Here is a 17,303-nt window from a genome sequence, read left to right on the forward strand (position 1 = left end):
AAGCCATTGTGTGCTGGTGTTCGAGCATGTCTGAGAGAACACCAGCCGTTCTTTCCAGACTCTTAGGAACGTGAAGACGGAGGTGGAGTAGGAGAGCCCCGGAGAAAGAAGCATAGCTCATAAACAGAGGCAAAACAAAGAGGCAATGGACAGAAAACCCCTCACCCTCCTGATCTCCACTGATGGTTGCAGAGATAAACGTGCGAGTGTGTGTCTGCAAAATCCCAGCAAGCTGGAATCTCACAGAACAGTCTGTCAACTCTTTATTTGTGTGACAATAAGCAACTTGCCCATCATGTCCCACAAAACCTTAAAGATTTACAAGCCATGGCAGTGGGAAGTGAAGAAACAGAATGTAGCTGACAATCTGTGAGGAAGCATAGTAGTGGTATCATCATGCTTTGGTAATGTCTTTCTTAGGGAGGGAAAAGGAAACTGGATGGAGGAGGGTTTATTATAGGCTTCAGGAGACCTGGATTTACATTTATATGTACAATGGAGTGAAATAAATCTTTGGTTCTTTATAGGCTGCCTCAAATGGACCTAAAGGCCAGGATTTATGTAGCGTCTTTCTATACAGATCACTCACTAGAACCACATTCAATCCAGTTATACATATTCACTGCAATATTGGGTTATGTGCCTTTCCCGGGAGCACATGTGTCAGAATGAATCTACATTGACCTCAAGATTATCATGACTGTTACCTTGGTGTTGTTTCTTTTACCTTTAAAGTGAAAGATTTGATCTGCGAATGACAAAATGGGACGTTACTGTAATAATTCTCAGAATCTAGGAATCAATATTTAGGCGAGACAAACAGTGGGAAGTTTCAAAATGTTTATTCAAACAGAAAGAACAGATTACAGGAGGTGTGGATCTGCGGATACGCAGCGGCTGCGTGGGGAGGCGGGGCACCACCCATCACTGGCACAAAGGGAGAAGCACAGGTAAGTGACCACAATAATCTGATGAAAAGCGATGATTCATGTGAGTCCCTTACAGTACCTGGGTTAACATTTCAGTCCAGCTTCTCCAAGAGAGGCAGGATCCAACCCATTGACTGCCTAACAAGGTGCGGCGGGAGCCGCCCAGAGTGTCCCCGGTGCAGCAGCCCCAGTGAACAGACTGGAGTCTGAGCCAGGTAAGGCAAACAGCTCAGAACAGGATAGTTCTGACATCCAGGAGTTCACAACCCAGCCAGGAGTTCTGGAATCCACAGAGCATTCAGGCAGGTTCAGGGCTCCATGAGTCCAACAGAGAGCTCAGGCAGACACACTCGGATGCAGAACAGGCAGGCTCAGTGGTTGAGAGGCAGAACAAGACACGACATCTGGAAAACTACTGAAACTTTAAACTAGCTCCCCCTACCGCGCCAAAACAGGAACAGAACGCTTTCAGCGAGCAAGAGCCAGGACATGATCAGAAATTGACAAGACAACACTAACAACCCTCTCTAATCACTGGCCTCCGAGAACAAAAAGATGACCTAAGGAAAAAAACTCAAGCAGATGATCAAACATCATCCGTGATCTGGCCCCAATAGCCGGGCTGAGCCGTATATAAAGCAGCAGGAGCAGGTGGATCGGATGAATGATAGTTAGTAACTGGAGAGAGTTATGCTGCGTTCACACCGGGGGCAGCAAAAGCAGCAAAATCGCGTCTGCTGCTTCATTTTTGCTGCTTGTACCAGTGAATTCTGACGCGCGTCTGAAGCAGCTTTGCTGCTCTCGCTGCGCGGTCCAAAAGTGGCTCTGACGCGCGTTGGGCGGAGCTTCACTATCCTTTCTCTGCCTTGCAGCTATATTTGCTGTGATCAGTGGGAATAAAGTAGTTTTAATATGTTTTTAAGTGAGAAAGTACACCTGAAAACTTCATCAGTGGTGTCAGTTCCTCCAGATTACAATCCTGCCTCCCAATATTATTTCTGTCGGAGCCGCTCAGACCCCCACATACCGGCGGTGCGCCGACAGAAGGAATCCATTAATCAGCAGCCTCTGGTCGGGTCGCCTCCTCGCGGTTTACCGCGGTGGCTGGTAGGTGTTTTTCATCTAAATAATCCGATCTGCAGGCACCAGAATAATAAAAGCGAACATATTCTGCCGGCAGATGTATATATTTTAAATTAATTATGCTTTAATAAACTGTTTAAGAGAAGTGATCAGAGCAGTCTGTGTCATCAGCGCTGTGTCTCTCTCCCAGCCAGCTCCCAGATCAGCTTCTCTGATTGGTTGACGCGGCGCGTCGAGCAGCAAAAATTAAATTTTTCCATCTCGAGCAGCAACGCGTTTGCGGCGCGTCACGCGCGTCAGATGCCAAAACGCGCCCGACGCGCTGCTTCAGCTGCTCAGACTCGCTGCGCTTGCTGCTCGAAACGCGCCGCGGGACCTTTTGCATTATGCTGCGTTCACACCGGGGGCAGCTGGCGCGACAGAAGCAGCGAGTTTACATGCAAAGTCAATGGTTGACGCGCGTCAAGGCGCAGCAAAAAGTCCCGCGGCGCGTTTCGAGCAGCAAGCGCAGCGCGTCTGAGCAGCTGAAGCAGCGCGTCGGGCGCGTTTTGGCATCTGACGCGCGCGACGCGCCGCAAACGCGCTGCTGCTCGAGATGGAAAAATTGAATTTTTGCTGCTCGACGCGCCGCGTCAACCAATCAGAGAAGCTGATCTGGGAGCTGGCTGGGAGAGAGACACAGCGCTGATGACACAGACTGCTCTGATTACTCCTCTTAAACAGTTTATTAACGCATAATTAACTTAAAATATATACATCTGCCGGCAGAATATGTTCGCTTTTATTATCCTGATGCCTGCAGATCGGATTATTTAGATGAAAAACACCTACCAGTCGCCGCGGTAAACCGTGAAGAGGCGACCCAGCCAGAGGCTGCTGATGAATGGATTCCTTCTGTCGGAGCACCGCCGGTATGTGGGGGTCTGAGCGGCTCCGACAGAAATAATATTGGGAGGCAGGATTGTAATCTGGAGGAACTGACTGCACTGATGAAGTTTTCAGGTGTATTTTCTCACTTAAAAACATATTAAAACTACCCACTGATCACAGCAAATATAGCTGCAAGGCAGAGAAAGGATAGTGAAGCTCCGCCCAACGCGCGTCAGAGCCACTTTTGGACCGCGCAGCGAGAGCAGCAAAGCTGCTTCAGACGCGCGTCAGAATTCACTGGTACAAGCAGCAAAAATGAGGCAGCAGACGCGATTTTGCTGCTTTTGCTGCCCCCGGTGTGAACGTAGCATTAGAGTCGCCCCCCTTACAGTGGAGACTCCTTAGTTTCTAATTACTCAAAGAGCAAGTTGGACTGAAGTACAAAAGGGGGAATTCTGTAAGAAAACATCTGGCAGGCTGGAAATAAAATGAAATTGAGGCAGAATCAACAATCCTAAACATACAGTCAGTATTAAGATGGAAAGTTTATCATAGCATAATTCTTACATTTGAATTGCACATCCAAAATCAAGTCCTATAATTCATCGAGAATTTGATGATAGTTTAAAAAGATCAATATTCACAGTTGTTCTTTATTCAATCTAAATCATCTTTAGTGACTTTGGGAGGAGATTTGGTCAAACATTTTAATCTCCATTTGTGTAAAACGTACAGCTGGACGCTGGAACTCCATCCCGGGGGTATCAGGAATGTACCACCTGGGTTATCATAAAGGAGCAGAGCCAACCTTCTTTTTTTTAAGAGAACGCTCAATATGACATGTGCAAACAGTTGCTGAGCATCACTGAGCATGTATGAGGAGGAGTGCATCAAAACAAAACCCACCTGCCGTTTGGCTAAGGTATAATGACAACAAATGCAACAAAAGCCTAGGGTGATACACCCAGCCTCGAGGGGCCGCCGCAGCTGTCTATTCATCCTCTTATTCACCTGTGAGAAGCGCTCAATGGGGACTGTTATTAAAAGCTTCCATACAAGCTGGCTGATAGCATTATGATTTGCGCAAAAGATACTCTCTTAAAATTATAGTTTTTACATGATGGCTGAGCTTTTATTGAAGATTCCAGCCTGGCTGCTAACCTTTAGTACAAAAGGACCCCAAACATCTTTTTTGTGCTATTTTAATGCAATTTTATATATTTATTCTGCTTCCAACATGAAGCTTGTGAATAAATGCCACCCAAACAGATGAATACGCAGACAGTAGATATTCAAATAAGCTAACCAGAGAGCATGAACTGGTTACAAGTAATAACCTAATAACCATAAAGTCTGATGAAAACCCAGCCAAAAGTCGATCAAAAGAGACGTCAGAGAAAGTATCAGACTGACCAGACGCTATATAAAGTATAGAGTAACAGCTCTGCCCCTCCCCCACCTGCTGCTGCCTGCCAAGTAGCAGGCTGGAAAAAAATAATCAACATTGTCCAAATAATAAAAAAACAATAATTCTTAAAGCTAAATAAATGTCACCTATTGCTTTGAATTAGGTTAAACTGTAACGTACTGATCACCATGATATTTTAACTATAGGTTATCACCTCATAGAGTCTTATTTTGGTCTGTCTGAACCTAAAATAGAGAAAACCACCCACTTAAACTTTAAACATTAAACAACAACATGTCCCTGACAAACCGGTCGTCAGCGAGACCTTCTGTTTAAAATGCAAACAAGCATGCAGCATTGTTTTGGCCGTAAGGCAGACAGTTTGGGTGTCCATAATGTTTTACATCAACAAAATAATGATGTTGTGGGATTTTAGCAATATGCTATCTGTAGGCAATGTTGCTGTATTGTCAACTAGTACACAAAATGTATTTTTTATATTCTAGAACAAAAAGGGCAACTTTCCAGTTGCAGAAGAAAAGGAAATCGCAAAGAAAGGTGATGTGAAACTTGACTTAACAGTGGGGACCCTCTTCTTCTCTGCTGCGAGTCCAATCCAGTCAGGTGTTGTGAGAGTAGTATCTGTTGCTGTGATCATGTGATAATTTGGTCAGGAAGCAGCTTTTCTCTCACTGGTCTGTTGGTGGATAACTGTGGTGGTCTGTAACCCCTCAGGATGAACTGTATGACCCCTGACACACAGCTGCTCAGTGAGAGACACAAAGACTCCTGCCTCATCCTGGGATCAGCATCAATATATCTTCAACTGAAAACTGGACACACACACCACAATAACACACATTGTGTTAGTTAGGGCAATGACAACCTTAGACTATGAGCAACAGACTCAGGGTCAGGGTCAGTCTGAAAGCTGCTGCTGCCATCTAGTGGTGAATAAGCTCATTTTGTTCCAAAAAAAAAAAACTTCTTCCAAAATGGAAGCTATATAGTTTAGTATATTACTAGTAATACCAATATTGAATTTAAAAAGGCATCCATTTACAGAAGAAAGAGGAATCATAATGATTCAGCTTCATGCAGCTTTTAGCTTACAGAGGTAGTTATGGTCTGAACACAATAAATGCAAGTTAATTAGACCTTATCACACATAGACAGCCCCAGATCATCAACCCTTCATCTGCATGCTTGATGGTTGAAGATTTTAGCTTGTTTTATTGGTTTTATCCAGCTTGAAATCAAAACTCATTTCCAAAGTATCCACACTTTGGTCTCAGCTGTCCAAGTTGCTTAAAAAAGTCATGTTAATCTAAACCCAATGTTGCCCAAAACTTTTTAAATCTTTAGAAAAATGTGAGTAGAACTTATATAGAGCTACATCAAGTCTGAGGACTCCTTTTCATTCTGTCATTACCCAGTTCACAGCTATTTTCCCTAACTGATGGTGGTAAGCTACATTGTAGCTGTAAAGGAGGTTGCCATATACTATCGACCCTCTTTTTACTGGAATGTCCACTCCTATGAAGACAGGAAACCATGCAAAATGTTTTATACTAAGAATCTTTCTCTGAATAAAATGAACAACTTAAATCAGCTTTTTAATTACCTTAAATTCTTTCCAGTTTGATGGATCACAACACATGCTTCTTTGGGGTCCTTGCTTTTGTCCCTTCTTACTGTAGTGTTTAAATGCGACTGCATAATTCAGACCATAGCAGACTGCTGAAACCCTTGGTACTAATATATGCTAATGATCATCTTATCTGATTAGCATCAGTGGTGCTTGGGAATTCCTTAAAGATTCCTGGTTGTAGGTGACTTTGCCTGCATAGTTAGGTCCATTATATCCTCCTCCGGTTTTAACAGCCACTTGCCCCTTCACCAACCCACTCTCACTTGCTGCAGAATCCCTCATCACTGAGAGTCCTTCAGAGGACTCCAAGTCACAGTCTCACTCCAGTGACCTGTCTTTCTTAACATGAGGGAAAAATTGGAATTCAATAGATCAAAGTTAGAAAAGCTCCAGGCTCCTGAGTTGCTGCACTGATCAATTCAATTCAGTTTATTTATATTGCAGCAATTCACAACACGTCATCTCAAGGCACTTTACGGTTTTACCAGATCATTCAGCCAAATTGATTCAAAGTTTTTTCTCCAATGAAAACCAGTTGATTGCGTCTACTCATTGACTCAAAGGCAAACCCTCAAACTAAGCATGCTTGTAGCGTCAGTGTAGAGGGAAAAACTCCATTTTAACAATAAGAAACCCCAGCAGAACCAGACTCAGTGTGAGTGGCCATCTGCCAAAGCCGACATGGGTTCAAGGAGACAGAAGCAGACATATAGAAAGAAGCAGAGATACAAAAGGCAATTGTAAACCAGCAGACCAGAAAACACACAGCCAGGCAAACGAACGTCGAGCCAGTTCCCATGTCAGAGGATGAAGAGAGCACACCTAGCCAGTCATAGTCAGAGAAACGGGACTACAAGGAGCTTGAACATCTTAAAACAAAGGTGTTGATGGCAGCAGCACAGCTGATATTTCTCTCCAGGATGGTGTCACAGCCAAACAGGAACAGACCAGATGAAGCTACCATGATAAAAAGCAGAGAGAGAATAACATTAGAGACTGAATTAATAGATTCTGCAGTGTGGGTATATAGAGATAGAATGAAGCACCCTATGTCCTCCAGCAGTCTCAGCCTATGGCAGCATAACTATAAATCTATACTATTAATCAAAAAAGATAGTTTTAAGCCTACCCTTAAAAGTAGACCGGGTGTCTGCCTCTCAGACTAAAACGTGTATTTGTTTTCACAGGAGGAGCCTGATAACTAAGCGATCTGCCTCCCATTCTAATTTTAGAAATTCTAGGAACCACAAGTAAACCTGCAGATTGAGAGTGAAGTGATCTGTTAGGAACATAAGGAACAATCATATCTCTGATATAAGATGGAGCTATATATGTGAGGAGGATTTTAAATTCTATTGTGGATTTAACAGGAAGCCAGAGCAGAGAAGCTAGGATACTAGAGATATCTTTTTTAAATTTTCATCCAAACTCTGGTTGCAGCATTTTGGATCAGCTGAAGGCTTTTAACTACAGTTTGTGGACTTTCTGATAGTATAGAATTACAATAGTCCAGCCTTGAATTAACAAATGCATGGAGTAGTTTCTCAGCATCACAACGGGCCAGGATATGCAGTGGAAGAGCTCTGAGCTACTGTCCCTAAGAATCTCAGGAGCTACAGGCTGTTCTAACATTGCATCTGATAAATAACTCTTAACAGGTTGGTCTTTAACCAATTTCCCCCCCTGGTCAGGTTGGATTAACTGCAAATTGATTATCAGCCTGGCAACATGGAACACAGAAAAGCACTGCGCTGGTCAGTAGACCAATATCCGTCTCATTGGTTTAGCTTTGTTCACAGTCTACACTGTTCAATCACCTCGCAAGGCTACAACCGACCCTGCAAAAGTTTTAAGACAACTCTGTCATAGTCACCGATAAGGGCAACTCAGAGTGCAAACATTGGATACAGAGCTTTGGTTCAGGCAGAATGATGAAGTGTTAAATGCAACAAAACAAAAAAGAGCTGGTGGTCTGAAGACATAGACTCATACTTAGATTCATGATATCCTAATGATGGGTTATTATTAAGTATCACTGCTCGATACTAATCTGACTAACAGATGCTGAGAGAAAGCATAACAAACAACTGCACAAGTCGGATCTTTATTAACAGACAAGGGGAAATAGTTTGTGCTATTCAGCTTGATGTTGTGTACCCGGAGGAAGAGACTACAGAACATGCCTTTTTCCTCAGACTTCTCTATACAGTAGTTATCAAAACACAATAAGCGGTTGGCTCATACCCAGTAGTTGTGTATTTTTGTCATGACAATTGTTAGAAAAATGGCAACACAGAAAAACAATTCCAAGCAATACTTTACAAAAAAATGGCTGAGTATCAAATGGACTTCCTGATGATACAAGATAAAAGAACTACCCCACATAAATGAATACTCCAGAGTCAGTAAGGACAGGCTGAGAGCTGAGAGTTAAAGAACAAAACCAAAAAGTACATTTCTTCCTTTATCCGTCTAATAACTTTAGAATGCTTTCTCTCTCCTTCAGAGCTTTCCACGCCTGGTCTTTCTCCTTCTTGGTTGGAGTGCGTTTCTTCTGCCTGGCCGCCATGATCCGACGGAATCCCTCCATCACCTCGTTGTCAGCCACCCTCACCCTCTGCCGCAGTTCCTGCTTTCGCATCTCTTCTTTTGCCAGCCTGTGAGACAGCAGCACATCACAGGGTCAAATCAAACCTTGGGTTAGCAGGCAATGTTACCTACGATAAGCACAGTCCTCACCGCAGCAGCTCCTGTTTCCTGGCTCTGTTGTGGGCAATGAGGGCTTTCAGTTCTGCTTGTCTCTTCTGCAGCTCAGCGAGGACCTCGTCCTCAGAGTCTCCTCCTTGTCCAGGCCGCTCATCGGAGTCCAGCAGCCCCTGGGCTATCAGCTCCTCCTTAATCCGCGTCTCCAGGGAACGTGTGTGAGGAACACTGGATAGAAGGAAACAAATAAACAAACTTAGTTAAAAGATGAATTAAGCTGCTGTACATTCTGTCCTTAACAAGCCAACTCAAACATTCATTTTCTTATGCACTATGTATGTATTATGAACTCTATCAAGAAGTTTGGTTAAATATCCTGATAGCCAGAAAAGGCCAGAAACGTATAGATAGCAGCAAGAAGTGTGGGGTTGAGTTGCAGTTTGCCAATAGACAAGAACAGAACGGTCTGTGTAAATTCAGGCAATTAATTTGTTTAATCTGAAACCGACATTGAGAAAAATGCGCTAGCATTTTTTGCTTCTCATTTATTCAACCAAAATGCGATAAAAGGATAACAAACCATTATCTGATCGCCTGTTTTGCACTAAACAATGAAAAAGTGTTTAGCTATATTTCTCTTTTCCCCATGAGACAAATGGCCCGGCTCTAAAAACTTCTCTGGTACAGGGGAGAGGAAAAAATGTATTTTTTTTGCAGTAACTAGCATTGTAACTATTGAGTTTGTAAAAGTCAGTAATGTGTTAGGTATTACTCTGCCTTAAACAGATTTGTTATCTGATATGTATAAATAAGGACTACAGTTTCCTGGTGAAAGGGCACGTGTAAACAATGTGCATGTGTTAGCACACGCGACGCCAGTAACAGCAATGTTAACAATTTCAGCATGAGTACAGAGGAGAGACGAAGGTGCAGAGCCACTGATTCAATGACAGCGTTCCTACAGAAGGCGCTCACTGAAGGCTCGGTGATTTGCTCATTCTGTGCAGGAACAAAGAGTTTATAAGCGTTGGTTAGAAGCTGCCTTTAATAAACTCATGTTCATTACCATCTCAGGGCTATAATGATTTTACCTGCATGGTTTATGATTTTTCATTCAAAACTATTGGGATCATACAGTCCTGCTAGGGTTTATATACCAGAATAGTCTAACCTCTGTTAAATTCTACAGTGAAGTATATTTCATTTTTGTGAAATTGCTTTAAAAGTTTTATTTTTCAGCTTCATGTCTATCTTATAGCCAATTGAAGGCAGAAAATGTTCAGAAATATAAAGTTCTAAAACATCTTTATTTTCTTTTATTTTAAATGAGAAACACGGTCACATCCTCATAACCATTAACTTGTGTTGGTTCTAAAAGCTGCAGGATGGTCAGAATCTGTGAGCTCCTCTACTCTGGACAAACCTAGGAAAACAACAAGCACTCAACCTCAATTGTTATGAAGCTGTAAACATCTTTTAAAGGGGAATCTTTAAGACCATCTTTTAAACTAGGGATGCACGATATAATCGGCCCCATATCGGTATCGGCCTGTATCGGCCTTAAAACTGAATATCGGACATCGGCCACCCCACCGATATTTAACCCGATATTTGATCAGCTTCTGAGTTTCTAAAGTCTAAAAAAAAAAAAAAAAAACTACTTCTTCTTCTTCCTCAAAAACTTCTTTTTTCCAGACTTAAAAACTTCTAAAGACGAGGGAAAAAATACTGATACATTAAAATATCGCAATATCTTCATATGCTGATATATTGCCATTTAAAAAACACCATATCAATCTCTTTTACTAATGAAATATTTCTATATGTCATCGTTATGCTAAGAAATATCCCGAAAATTCACAAAATTTTGCCATATTTTTATATGTTGATATATTGACGGGGTATCGATCTGTTTTACTAACAAAATCTCACAAGAATTTGTAAAATATCACGAGAGTTTGTAACAGAACGATGAAATTTCACAAGATTTTGAAAGTAAAATAGATCGATAGCGCATTTTTAAAAATCTATTTGATATTAGCATATGAAAATATATTTGAGTATATTATCTTTCAAAGTGTCAGAAATGGATAACAAAACTGCTATATTCAATGACTACTTATTTTTGTCAAGCTTTAACATCGGTATCGATATCGGTTATCGGCTACATGAGTTTTAAAATATCGGCATATCGGATATCGCCCAAAATCCCAATATCGTGCATCCCTATTTTAAACCTATGATCATTTTGTTTTGTCCTGAGTTTCATTAAATAATTCCGGTTCAGTTTATTCCTTCGAAGTTAGAGAAAAAAATTATTCGTTTTAAAATTAGAGGTGAAAAAATTTAAATAAATCATGTGTAATGGATTATTGAAATTATCGTAATTGAAATTTACAGAAGGTAAATGCTGCCATCAGACAGCTGAATGTTGAAAAAAATTTAAATCATATCACTGACTCTGCATCAAACTGACCATATCAATGCGCTTTTTGAACCATGTTTTTTCTCTCACAATGTTTACATTTGATCATTGCTGCAATTCAAGAAAATGGAAATGTCATGAGAGCTATGTAGAATGAAAATTCGTTTTGTACATACACTCTGTGTATAGAAAATGACAATAAATGTTGTCTAAGTCTACCTATATCCAACTTACTTGTCAAACCCCACAGCTCAAAATAGTGCAGATTCGTTTTCAATGTTTGCAAAAAAAGCTTTTATGTTTCCAGGGCTGCGGTTTTTGATTTTAAATTATTTTAGACTTTAATGTTGAGAAAAACTTAAACAAAAATCAATTTTTACAGAACACACAGTGAACTGATCTCTTCCTTACTGCAGTCCGAGGGAAACAAAAGACTGTTAATAATACCCCCAAATTCCTAAAGCCATGGTAGAAAAGTTCTTATACAATAATATGATGCTCATAGTACCTAAACGTTTTTCCTTGACTCCGAGGTGAAGTCCCAGCGCCATCATTGGTATCCTTTCCTGAAATGTCTGGTATCGGAGAATCCTCCATGGGGGATATAATGTTCTCCTAAAACATATGAAAAACCAAATCAGAACTTTTTGCAAAAGTCTAGATCATTTTATTTGCAGTAATTTTCTTGACAGTTCTAAGTTTCCCAGTTATTTCTTTTTCAGTAATATACCAATCATTTAATATGAAACTGACCTCTACAAGTGCCTGAAGCAAACGCTGAGTAAGAGGCCCAAAGGGACAACCGTCCTCTGGTGATTCATGTTGGGATTCAGATTTCTTCAGCAGTGAGTCAACATCTATATTAAACACATGGATGAGTACTGGCATTGATATACAGCTGTGTATCAATATGATCCAGTCAATCTAAAACCAATGGTAGACATTTTCCCCGGCTGAAGACTGTGTTCTTCTCTCACCTTTTGCGTCCAGTTCTGACAGTGGTCCTCCCATCATGCTCTTCTTCTTGTCATTGGCTCGCGCCCCTTCTCTCTGCTCCTCCAGCAGGTCCTCTTGAGCCCACCGCTGTGAATAGTGTTTCCCCAGTGCTGGAATCTACAGTAGAGTCATAGCTGAAGCTCAGTCTATATCATCAGTTAACAGCTAAAAATGATTGGAGTTCAGTGTTGTTTCATGTCATACTTTAAAATACTCGGCCTCGTCGTCTGGAGGTTTCAGAAGGTCCTCCAGCAGTCTGATCTCTTCATTGGTTATATCTGCACAATATGGTTCAACTGATGCCCAGAACCTGAAAAGCAGTCACATAATAATAAAGAAGCAGAAAGGAGGCTGAAGCCCTTCATTCGTTTATGACTGTAAATATAACGATTCATGAGACCTAGAGGAAAGTATACATATATTATAGTTCAGATATAACTGATGAAAGGCCTTCATTCTCATGTGCAAGTTGGTGCCAGTTACCTGTTTGGGGCATCATTTTTTGGAGTACGAGGGATATCTTGTGGATCATCTGTAAATTCATATTCTTGAACTTTTGGTTGCAGGTTTTTAGATTTGGGTCTGCCGGGGCCTGGGCCTGGTCCGTGCGCTCCCTTCCCTTCCAGCTTTGGCTTCTTAGGTTTATGACGGACTGGGGCTGCAGGATCCGGGTCCTTGCTCAGCTTCAGAAAACGTTTGTCTCCCTTCTTGTCCTGCCAGTCTGTGAGGATCTGAGATGGAACACAGGATAATGAGGGCAAAGTGATGCAGAACAGAAGAAGGAATTGGACAAAGTGTTGTTTTTTTCACCTCAAATGGGAAAGAATGTGATGCATTTGATTTTGGATGGATACCCCTATTTTAATCAACTGCAAAGAAACTGCCTATAAAATCATCTAATGAGAGAATTCAGTTGAGGAATATTTCAACTCGATTTACGGTATGTGTGGAAAACAATATAATACTGCACATCGTCACACAAACACAATCCTCATGGTGGTTGGTGGTCAGATGGTGCTAATGGTGCTGTCAGAATCATGCTTCATCATTCTTCAGCAGGGAAATAAAATTGGTTATATTTAGTGGAAGTGGTGCATAGAGCAAAATGGGTGGTAAAAGACTAGAAAAACATAGAGCAGATGGGTTTAAATCAAAGCATATTTAATCTTGACCTAAATCTAATTAGAATCTGCAGAAAATAAAATAAAATTGGTTCACTCTGATGCTCTCTATCTATTTTAATGTATAATGTATTTTACCCAAAAAAAAAAAAAAGAAAGAAAAGAAAAACATTTGAGACGCATTAAAGTTTGTGGCAGTGACATGATTTTTAGGTTGAAAAAGATGGCAAGGATAGTTTTCCAAATAAATGCAGGTATTAAACCCATTTGAAAGATGCAGACCACCCCTCACCTGTCTCTGCTCCTCCAGGGCCCGGAGGCGGCGGCTAGCGGAGGACAGCAGGGTCTCCAGCTCCAGCTGCAGGGTATCGAGCTCCTCGATGCCGATGCCATCATCCTCCGAACGGCCCAAAACAGCCGTGTAGCGGGGACACAGCTTCACATGCTCCACGGGTTTAAAGTCGTAATATTTAAGTGGGGGACAGTCCTTCAACTCACTCATGATGTCTGAAAAATGGATAACGTGGTTAATAAGACATCCTTAGCCCCACCGACACTTACTGTAGTTATGCCTATCTGATCACAAACTCAAAGCACGTACAAAAAGGGTTGCCTGCATCACACGGACCCACATTTCTGTTCAATTTTCATGAAAGCTGCTTATATCTATTCGTATAATACACACAAGTACTACCCGTGAACATTTTAGAAAGTACTTTTTACATTTTGAGCCATAGAAACATCAAATTAAATGTTAAAGAGCAGCAATATTTACCGTCAGTAAAAAGTGGCCATGATGGGAAAAACCATTGTGTCTAAAAGGGTGTCTGAAGCATTTAAAACAAATGTAGTAATATTTTATATATCTACAACTCATCTATAGATAATTTAATATATACAATTATAGGTAAATAGTTTTTAAAAAGTACCTTAGTCGAAATAAGTAAGCAAAACTATTGAGTTTCGATGGCATCTAATTTTGAGGCTAGAGTGGTATCTTCAGCGCATACCATTTTTCTAACGAGGTGTTAGTGCTTCAGCAATTCCCAAATAAATTGTATCCACAATTCTTCTAACTCCTCAGATCGTTATTATTTAATCGTTTTGACCGAAAATTTTCCTAAAAACGTAAATTTGACAATTTAAATAAGTCATTAAATGGCAACATCTTCGCTTATTACACGGCGGAATGGAATCGTCTTAGTATACGCTCGATTTGTTGTAAAATCACCTGCCGCCCGGGCGGTGTAATAAACTACGCATACATTTTTATCTGTGGCCGGGAGACATCCGCTCCCTTAAACAAGAAGTAAAAGAAAACAAGCACATCTTAGCTGTACTCTACTATGTAGGATTTACGGAAGAGTCGTCCCAGGCGTGGCTGAGGAACTTCCTTCTTGTACAGATCAAAATGGTGAGTCTGCTTCTTTAGATTTATATTTACGTTTTAATATTTCGCTGTTTAATTCAATTAATCGCGGTTTCATTCAATGCGACGGTGGCTAGCTAGCTAGCTTCTGTAGATGTTTGCGGTCGGCTGCAGGAAAATCAGAGCACGGACATCCTTGATGAGACGATATGCAGAAACTAGAGAGATTTAGCTGAGCTGTCTTTTCTTCTCGAAGCTTGTCCATCACGGCTTCTGTTTTTCAAAGCGTAAACATTTAGGGATAAAAATACGAATATTTAAGATATTATATGAGCTCTGCGTGAAGAATAACGACGAGCCACCGTCCCCTGAAGGCATCATATCCACTACCCCAATAAAACCCATAACTACATCTTCAAACCAAAATTTAGTTGAATTATAACTCAACGACCACATTTTTTAGTGTCTAATGAGTACCTATCTAAAGTTAAACATGTTAAGTCAGTTTTAGCAGGGGATATTGTCCTAATATTTGTTGCAATATATCCTACCGGTCAAACCCGACCTCAAAGGTCACACTGTCAGAGCTGAAGGGTCACTTTTTCCTGTTTCGATCTGCATAACAAAACAAAGCATGATCCCCCCCCACCCTCAGTAGTTGCTGATCACTACCCCCTTTCTCCTCAGACAGCGACTCTGCGCCCCTACCTGAACGCCGTGAGGGCCACCCTGCAGGCAGCCCTCTGCCTGGAGAATTTCTCCTCTCAGGTGGTGGAGCGTCACAACAAGCCTGAGGTGGAGGTCAGGTATGTATATTGGCACTTGATCATCAGAAGACCCAATAGTTTTAGTCTTTACTGTTATTTTTACTTCCCTAAAGCCACCTGTGGATATTCAGAAGCTGTCCTACAAGCATGGACTTGATCTGACTTGCTAAAGAAAGTATGGGGAGGAAAAAATATTGCAAAGGCTGCAGTAAGGCTCCTGAGTTTATCTGAAAGGGGCTTGCTGCAGCTTGTTAGCAGACATCTGAGTAGATACCAGTAGGTATCTGTAAAGGATGAATTATCTGTCAGCTGAGAATGCCTTTTGTTGTCATGCTTACAGGAGCAGTAAGGAGCTTCTTCTTCAGCCGGTGGTGATCAGCCGTAATGACAAGGAGAAAGTTCTCATAGAGGGGTCCATCAACTCCGTCAGAGTCAGCATTGCTGTCAAGCAGGTCATTTAACATGATGTGATGCCCTTTTTTCCCCCTTACTATGTCATTTTCAAATTTAAAATCACTTCTTATTTATTGTAGGCCGATGAGATCGAGAAGATTCTTTGCCACAAGTTCATGCGGTTTATGATGATGAGAGCTGAGAACTTCTTCATTCTGAGGAGGAAACCAGTGGAGGTATGGGATTAAAGGGGAGAGAAGTTATTATTTTTAGAACAATGAAAACAGTCATTGACCGCAAACGGAAGATTCCCCTGTGTGGAGTCATTTTAATTTGTATAAATCGTCCTCGTCAGCCTTGGCCCCCATTGAAACTGGTACATGTTAATTAAGCAGCAGATGGCAAATGAATCAACTTTATTCTTTTATTTTTGTTTTGAGTACCGATTTTAACGCCCCTCCTATCTTCGCAGGGATATGATATTAGCTTCTTGATCACCAACTTCCATACAGAGCAGATGTACAAACACAAGCTGGTGGACTTCGTCATCCACTTCATGGAGGAGATCGACAAGGAGATCAGCGAGATGAAACTGTCTGTTAATGCCAGGGCCCGTATTGTTGCTGAAGAATTCCTCAAGAACGTACGTCTTTTTTTTCCCCCAATATATTATTTGGTCTATTCACTGTTGGGCATAATGACCAAGAAAGACTAACTGCTTTTTGTCTCTTCCATAGTTCTGATGACGGCATTGTCTTTTGCGACTCTCCAAGGGCCAATCAAAATGTGAGTGGGAACCTAAGGAGGGAACAGCCAATCAGATGAGATAGTTGTGACCAATCTGACACCCTTTGTGTCGATATTATATATTTCCTTGTATTCATGGATATCAATTCCTGTATATAATGAAATATTTACCAGTTTCATTTTTAGCCTCTGAACAAATCCCCACACAAAGGCGGGTCCTTAAAGTATTAATCAAAGTTGATAGCCATGAATACAGGGGCACTAAGGATTTGTTGTTGCTGATTAAATGACCAGGTTTTTGTATTGTCTAACAGAGTCTGTATGTTCTGTCACTGTTGCTTCAAATTGGTCTCCAAAGTTTTGAACATAAATGTCTATGGAAGCGATCTGTGTGGCATTAAATCACAAAGTGAGACTCGTCTCTAAAGTTGCCACGGTAACTATTGTAAGAAAATATTGAAAGAGAAATAAAGTCACTTGTTTATACTCGTGTTTTGACATTGAGAAAAGGCCATACATGGTTCGTGCTGCCGCTGTTGCTCCACCTATAAACAGCTCGGTTCTTTGAGGAAGTCATTTACAGGAGGTGGTGAGGTCATACCTCGCATCATGAACCGTTGATGTGAGGGAAGGGGAAGTGCTGCAGAGACTGTGTGAACATTTCACTTATAGTTTCTTGGTTAAGTGGGGTTAAACACAGCAGTTCAAAGCTAGCACTCTATTACCTGCAGTAAATGGCTGTCAGAGTAAAATCCATTTGAAGAATTCTGATTATATTTAATCTAACTGCTTCACTGGAAAAGGGCCTGTTAGTTTTCACCATCTAAAACTCATTTTATAT

At 41.2% G+C, this 17,303-nt stretch overlaps 2 protein-coding genes across 4 annotated transcripts; one reads left to right on the plus strand and one right to left on the minus strand.

Annotated features, from left to right (window-relative positions):
- Nucleotides 1-8,018: 8,018 nt before the first annotated feature.
- On the minus strand, nt 8,019-14,247 carry tada3l (transcriptional adaptor 3 (NGG1 homolog, yeast)-like). Of its 3 annotated transcripts, none has more exons than XM_038295313.1 (9): nt 14,116-14,247; nt 13,479-13,693; nt 12,549-12,796; nt 12,270-12,375; nt 12,047-12,182; nt 11,823-11,926; nt 11,578-11,684; nt 8,681-8,872; nt 8,019-8,598 (listed from the first exon to the last, which is right to left on the minus strand). In XM_038295313.1, exons 2-9 carry the CDS (start codon nt 13,686-13,688, stop codon nt 8,406-8,408), a joined length of 1,296 nt encoding a protein of 431 aa, XP_038151241.1. In that variant the 5' UTR covers nt 13,689-13,693; nt 14,116-14,247; the 3' UTR covers nt 8,019-8,405. The 3 variants fall into 3 exon arrangements, with proteins under 3 accessions (XP_038151241.1, XP_038151232.1, XP_038151250.1); XM_038295304.1 differs by lacking the exon at nt 14,116-14,247 and adding an exon at nt 13,962-14,109; XM_038295322.1 differs by lacking the exon at nt 14,116-14,247 and adding an exon at nt 13,788-13,811.
- Nucleotides 14,248-14,417: 170 nt separating this feature from the next.
- arpc4l (actin related protein 2/3 complex, subunit 4, like) lies at nt 14,418-16,948 on the plus strand. The gene is made up of 6 exons (XM_038295334.1): nt 14,418-14,600; nt 15,243-15,361; nt 15,663-15,774; nt 15,856-15,951; nt 16,188-16,358; nt 16,453-16,948. Exons 1-6 carry the CDS (start codon nt 14,598-14,600, stop codon nt 16,456-16,458), a joined length of 507 nt encoding a protein of 168 aa, XP_038151262.1. The 5' UTR covers nt 14,418-14,597; the 3' UTR covers nt 16,459-16,948.
- Nucleotides 16,949-17,303: the final 355 nt, after the last annotated feature.

The sequence above is a fragment of the Cyprinodon tularosa genome, unplaced genomic scaffold (assembly GCF_016077235.1).
Source record: "Cyprinodon tularosa strain WSP-4 unplaced genomic scaffold, ASM1607723v1 ctg11, whole genome shotgun sequence".
NCBI classification, from domain to species: domain Eukaryota; kingdom Metazoa; phylum Chordata; class Actinopteri; order Cyprinodontiformes; family Cyprinodontidae; genus Cyprinodon; species Cyprinodon tularosa.

What these genes read in the sequence shown, in the direction of transcription:
- tada3l (XM_038295313.1), bottom strand. Translation starts at nt 13,688, where the DNA reads ATGAGTGAGTTGAAGGACTGTCCCCCACTTAAATATTACGACTTTAAA. An exon ending in AGTCAAGGAAAAACGTTTAG is followed by an intron (nt 8,873 to 11,577) that starts GTACTATGAGCA and finishes CCTTCTATCCAG; the next exon opens with TGTTCCTCACACACGTTCCC. An exon ending in AGGAAACAGGAGCTGCTGCG is followed by an intron (nt 8,599 to 8,680) that starts GTGAGGACTGTG and finishes GCTGTCTCACAG; the next exon opens with GCTGGCAAAAGAAGAGATGC.
- arpc4l (XM_038295334.1), top strand. An exon ending in AAGCCTGAGGTGGAGGTCAG is followed by an intron (nt 15,362 to 15,662) that starts GTATGTATATTG and finishes TCATGCTTACAG; the next exon opens with GAGCAGTAAGGAGCTTCTTC. An exon ending in TGAGGAGGAAACCAGTGGAG is followed by an intron (nt 15,952 to 16,187) that starts GTATGGGATTAA and finishes CTATCTTCGCAG; the next exon opens with GGATATGATATTAGCTTCTT.